At 36.1% G+C, this 5,765-nt stretch overlaps 1 protein-coding gene across 6 annotated transcripts in view; it reads left to right on the forward strand.

Moving 5' to 3' along the window:
• Positions 1-464: 464 nt before the first annotated feature.
• The window catches only part of LOC109541290 (ankyrin repeat domain-containing protein 12), a 32,811-nt gene continuing 27,510 nt past the window's right edge, over positions 465-5,765 (forward strand). For 3 of the 6 annotated variants that reach the window (XM_019910109.2, XM_019910111.2, XM_019910110.2), the window contains exons 1-4: positions 465-704; positions 965-1,241; positions 1,475-1,564; positions 1,650-1,829. In XM_019910109.2, the coding sequence (XP_019765668.1) occupies positions 971-1,241; positions 1,475-1,564; positions 1,650-1,829 (541 nt within the window). In that variant the 5' untranslated portion in view covers positions 465-704; positions 965-970. The other 3 variants (XM_019910113.2, XM_019910112.2, XM_048665761.1) reach the window with 3 other exon arrangements.

The raw sequence follows: 5,765 nt of genomic DNA on the forward strand, positions 1-5,765 counted from the left end.
AAATGACACTCTGGCAACACAGCACGCTAAAACGCTGAAAATCAGAGATTTTGTAAAGAATTATTTAGGGTATTTTTCTTCCCAATAAGCCTAAATTATGTCCCAAACGCGATTTTCAAAGCATTGGGCTATGCAATGCTGCAAATCATATCCTCATAACTTTCCATTTTTGAATTATTGCGTTTTGAATTCAGTGAAAATTTGTCTAGGTTACATGCATTTTAAATGGGATCAGCTGTTCACTTTACCAAAGTGGTAACCAGCGACCTAATGTGCGCACGAAAATCGAGTTTTCGACAGATTAATATCCTACCTTGTATTCATTGTATCATGATTTCAAATCACATGTTATTTGATATATCGATAACAGGTACCGACTGTTTCCTATCGATATCTGTTCCCAAATACCTGTGACAAGTATTTCGTGTCATCCCTACTGGCGTCTGTCATTGCATCATTGTTCAAATCTTATGTCAAATCAAATATGTCAGTCTTTTGTCTTTATCTATGGTTCAAATGCGTGGTTAGAGACAAGAGACATGCACTTGTCTCTGGCGTAGTTCTTGTTTGAATTTTCGGTTTTTCTTATAATTGGAAAACAATTATGCATTTTCCCGAATTTAGTCTTCTTGTTTTACTCAGGGAGCTTGCAAATCAAGTACTCCTCAAATAATAAGAATATTTTTACACACAAAACATTGTAGGTAAGTGATCTACTTAAAATCCAAATAGGTTAACTTAGGGCTCCTGTGGTTGGAAAGTGTAGTGTTTCACCAGCGAAAATTTGGAAAACGGACTATAAAGAATCCGCGCATGTGCTTTATTTAAGGTTACTTTAAGGGAAAATTAAAAAGAACGCCGACACTCACCAGAGATAAAGTGCACCTTCACCCGAAGGTTAACCAAAGTTTGAGGCACGGGTAAAAATGGGTTTTTACTTTTAAATCAAAATTATTTCTGTCAGGAAAACATGCCTGCAAATGTGCGTCCCAAAGGCTCGAATACGAACACGAGAGCGCCCCCCGTGACCCCGATGTCAGAGCGTCAACAGATGGCTTTGCTAATGCAGATGACCTCGTCTGGAGAAGGTTCTCGAAGTCCCAGTAACACAAGCTCGAAGACCAGAGACCGCAATGAAAGAGGTGAAACCCCCTTGCATTTAGCGGCTATTAAGGGCGATGTTGACCAAGTCTGTAGATTGTTAGCGCATCGCGCTGATCCTAATGTAGCCGATTTTGCTGGTAATTTAACAGTTTTATTGGATTTGTCCGCGACAGTAAGGTCTTCCAAGGAAGCCTTAAATCTTGGTTAAATCTGCTCAGCACGAGTACACTTATAGATTGCTTTACGTTTATAAAATATTTTCAATAACGCTACGTTCTTCTTGGTGAGAAAACCCCGATTTATGAGAACTGTTTTTAAATTACCCAAAATGTTTCACTCAGGAAGTTATTGAACTTTAATGATCTCTTAGGATGGACTCCTCTACATGAAGCATGCAACCATGGTTGGCATGAAGTAGCTGCGAGGCTGGTCCAAGCAGGTGCTAACATTAATGCGAAAGGTATAAACAGTAGACAGATTAAACTAAATTGACTGAACTATATGATATTACTGAACAATTTCTTATATTAAGATACGTATTTCAGGTTTGGATAACGATACTCCCCTTCACGATGCCGTCATCAATGGTCATCTGAAAATAATCAAACTTTTGATAGAAAAAGGCGCAGACATCCACGTTAAAAACTCAAAGGGAAAGTCTCCATTAGACTTGGCTTCACCTAGCATTCAGCCTTATTTGCTCAACACCGATATGCCTTTACCCGGTAAGTTCCAATAATAACATTACTGTGTTGTATCAGTTTATTTGTCATTTTATTTATCACCTTATTGGTTTTTCATTGTTTGGCATTTGTTGGTATTTCATCATTTTAAGTGCATTTTTTGTGTTTCTTTATTGGCTGCATATTCGGTTCGTAAGTTATTGTTCTTCTACCAAGGGTACGGTTGGGCACTAGACGCCCGATTTAATCCGGTCAGTCACGATTATTCCGGGTTTTCACTACGTCCGGGTGGTCCGGGCGAATTTTATACATTTTCTATGCATCCGGATTTTAAAATAGTTGCCTTTATAAACAATAATGGCAAATAGTTGTCTATAAATTCAGAATTGTACATTTCTTATAGACCTTTAGTCGAATAAAACGGGGCGGCTTACGCCGGCAGCCGTAAGCTTAAGCAGGGAGATTCCGAGGAACCAGCGATTTTTAATAATACCACAGAAAATAATTGCAAGGAATCAATCACATGGGTGTCCCGTGCTCACGTGACCAAAAGAGCACTGATACATGCTTTGGCTCAAGTGAAGACCATATGACCTAAATTTTATTTTAAGAAAATGTCCTTCTCTGCTATTGATGGTCAAAGTTTTTTAAAACAATTATGTTTTTTGAAATATCGAGAAAATAGCACTATGGATTTCATAGACTCTGGTTTTAATGCGGCAACCGAGTTCATCCGCTTGGGGCAAGTGAAGAACTCTTTAATGCCTTCATACTAAAACTGCGAGAACTTTTTATTTGGTAGCTGAAAGCATTTAATTTTATCTAAGTTGATGCACTAATCCGATTTGAACATGTTTTGCACTCTTTGTAAAATCTTGTAGCATTCATAGCTTTTGTACAAAAAAATCACATTTGAATAAATAACTTGAGTACCTAATATTATGGTTTCGTTAGCTGGTATTGTACCATTATCCTCCTATTAGTTGCCTTTTCACAGTACAGTGCGCCTGAACAATTTGCCTACGGATTTATACGGATGTTTCAGAAGCGATATACGGAAATTTGCTATGAAAAAGTTGGCATTTCTGGGTAGGGCCAGAGTTGTCTTTTCTTCCCCTTTTTTATTTGTTTTTTTAAACCCTTCATCCTGGGAGGGCGAGTCCGGAAACATATTTTGACGCAAATTTCCGAAGGATAGAACGCAGTTGAATGAAAACAACTATTTTAAAAGTGAAATTTTCTAATCTCTGCATCTTGTAGAGTCAAGGTTTCTCCTAAAGATAGTGAATATTCCAAATTGCTTGCTGGGTTAGTTTGCAAGATGCGACTTTTAATAAGAGAAGAAATTTGCCATTATGAGCGATATTTTGTAAGCTGGTCAAACTGCAGAGTCTGGGTGATTTTTATGAAACATTACTCTTGATTATCCAATAATGGTAAAACAACAGGAACCTTTCATAAAAATGTAAGATAGATACCAGCTTTAATCTCTGAAACTTTCTGTTCATAAATTATTCGAGTAGCTTATTCTTTCGATTTACAGGTTGTAAACTTGAATTTAAATTTTACTAATTATGTAAATTTTTTGATACAGAATTAAAGTAGGTTTGTTCCCATCAAAACTAGTATTCCTACTGTTTTTTTCCTGATATGAAATTGGAACGGTACACCCTGTATGTTCTAGGGCCTTCTCGTCACCCTCACCCCTTATCTATCTTGTCAGATAATAGTTTCAAAGCGAAATTAGAACTTTATCATTCGGGTCGATTCCTGCCTTACACAACGACGCAGGGGAGCGATAAACGCCTTGTATTGGACGTCCTGCGATTTGCTAACTTTGCGTTGAGTCCTGAGCCCTTGCACTGGTGTATGCCCCCGCAATTTTGTACGGATTAATGTACAATTCGTTTCTAAATATACGCTAGCTTTCGATGTTCTTAACGATTATGTCTCGGAATCAACTTTCGTTTCGGAAAATCCCCTTGAAAGTGGGATCCAGTTTTCCAAGCGAAAAATTCGAGAAACGACTGAGAATCGGAAAACTATGAGTTTGCATTGGATGATAAGCTATATTCGAGAAGCGTTTTGTTAAGGACATACAGGGTGTTTAAGTTTGACTAAAAAATCAAATTTATTAATTGTTGGCGTGTAACGGCTGTGGATATTTTCACAAAATTTTGCGGCAATAGGACGAGATGCCACCGCTGGAGCACATTTTGAAGTAAAACTATCTTTTTTGTTTTGTCAGTAGCGTCTGTACTAACAAGTTAATGGATGTGTTTAAAGAAAAAAATTATGCCCACTGTTTTTACGTAAAATAAAAATCAGACTTGGATTTTCATTCAGATGTAAATAAAAATATAGCTGATAATTATTTAATGAAACTGTATAATTCGCAAATTCAATCCGTAGTCTATTACAACAGCAAAAATTAAAGAGATGAATTAACAAATCGTGGAAGTAATAGTAAAGTGTATAATTTCTTGTTTAAAAAGATTGTGGCCATCTCTTTCGACAGTTACGTTATCATCAGGGCCGTCGTCACAGCGCACAAGCAATAGCCTTAATAAAAAAAATTGTGCGAATTGTAGTCCACCCACTTAATTACATTTTCGACATCTTCGAACGTCTAACTGATGAACTTATTACAGCTGATTGAGATTTTGCCATTTGAGATTAAATTATCTCTGGTTAAAACTGGAGTAGAATAAACTTTGTTTTTTACCCATGTCCCCAAACGCAAAAGTCTGGATGGCCGGGCCACTGGTCCAATTTTATTCACCACATTATCATTTATTTAATTCCTAATTATTATTTAGCCACTTGCAGGTGCAATTGCGTTGGCGGAGTGTAACTGTTGCCATTTTCATAGAATTGGTTTAGGTACAAAAACGAACATATTTCAAAATGATTTTACTGCATTTCGAGTAAGTTCTATAGTGTTCGTTGATGAGGAACATTGATTGAACTATTTTTTTTTCTATTGATTGATTTCATGGTGTTTTATTAATTGATTTATTTTTTACTTGAAAATGCTGAGCTTTGCAGTTAAATTGAAATAAGCCTTTTTTCCTTTACATCTAAATGAATCTAAACCTTATTTTTATTTAATGAAAAAACAAATGGCGCATTTTTTTAAATCATCCATTAACTTGTCAGTACGGACGCCACTGACACAACCAAAAATTTTGTTCTTATTGCAAAATGTGCTCGTTCGTTGGCAGTTATTGTTTGCAAATAGTCGTTTCAATATCCATAGACGGTGGGAAACAATTAACAAATTTGATTTTTTAAAGCCAAACTTAAACACCCTGTAGTTCCTTAATAAACCGTTTCTCGAATATCCTCCTGGGATCCGAATGAAAATGGTATTGTAGAATTTGACAAAAAATCATCCAAGGATTTTTTGGGTATTAAAAACTACCCACATTTTTTGAAAATTTTTCTATCCCAACTAATTTTTGAACAAAAAATTGTCCATCTGAATAGACACTGGATCTCAATTACTTACATCCCACACACACATTTCAATGTTTATAAAATTAAAGTGCAACATGGTAATTATAAAAACAATTTCAATTTTCGACGTGCTAACCCATCTTGAATTATTTAGTGTTGATTTTGGCGAAAAAGCTTATCCTTGTGGGTGATTTCTAGTGATTAGCTTTAAGATCAAGTTTGAGTTTTCAGCATTAATAGTGTTATCTTTAACAGTCAGTAATGTGTTTGCGAGTTGAAGTTTGAAGTCAAGGAATTTCAAAATCGTCTTGGTTGTGTCCCCATTCTTTTGCGATCCTCACTGTACAAAACCCAATAGTTAGCTATTGATAGATCGATAAGGTGTAATATCGTTTTCACTATCCATTATTTAATTCCTGCAGACTATCAGCCCTGTGCTGTATCATAAATGCTATTTTTAACGGCCACACGTTATGGCAACTTAACAGTTCAGGATAACATTTTCGATAACGCAGCAAC

This window comes from Dendroctonus ponderosae, unplaced genomic scaffold, assembly GCF_020466585.1.
Source record: "Dendroctonus ponderosae isolate FM_Combo_2020 unplaced genomic scaffold, Dpon_F_20191213v2 Dpon_F_20191213_4, whole genome shotgun sequence".
Lineage (NCBI taxonomy): Eukaryota > Metazoa > Arthropoda > Insecta > Coleoptera > Curculionidae > Dendroctonus > Dendroctonus ponderosae.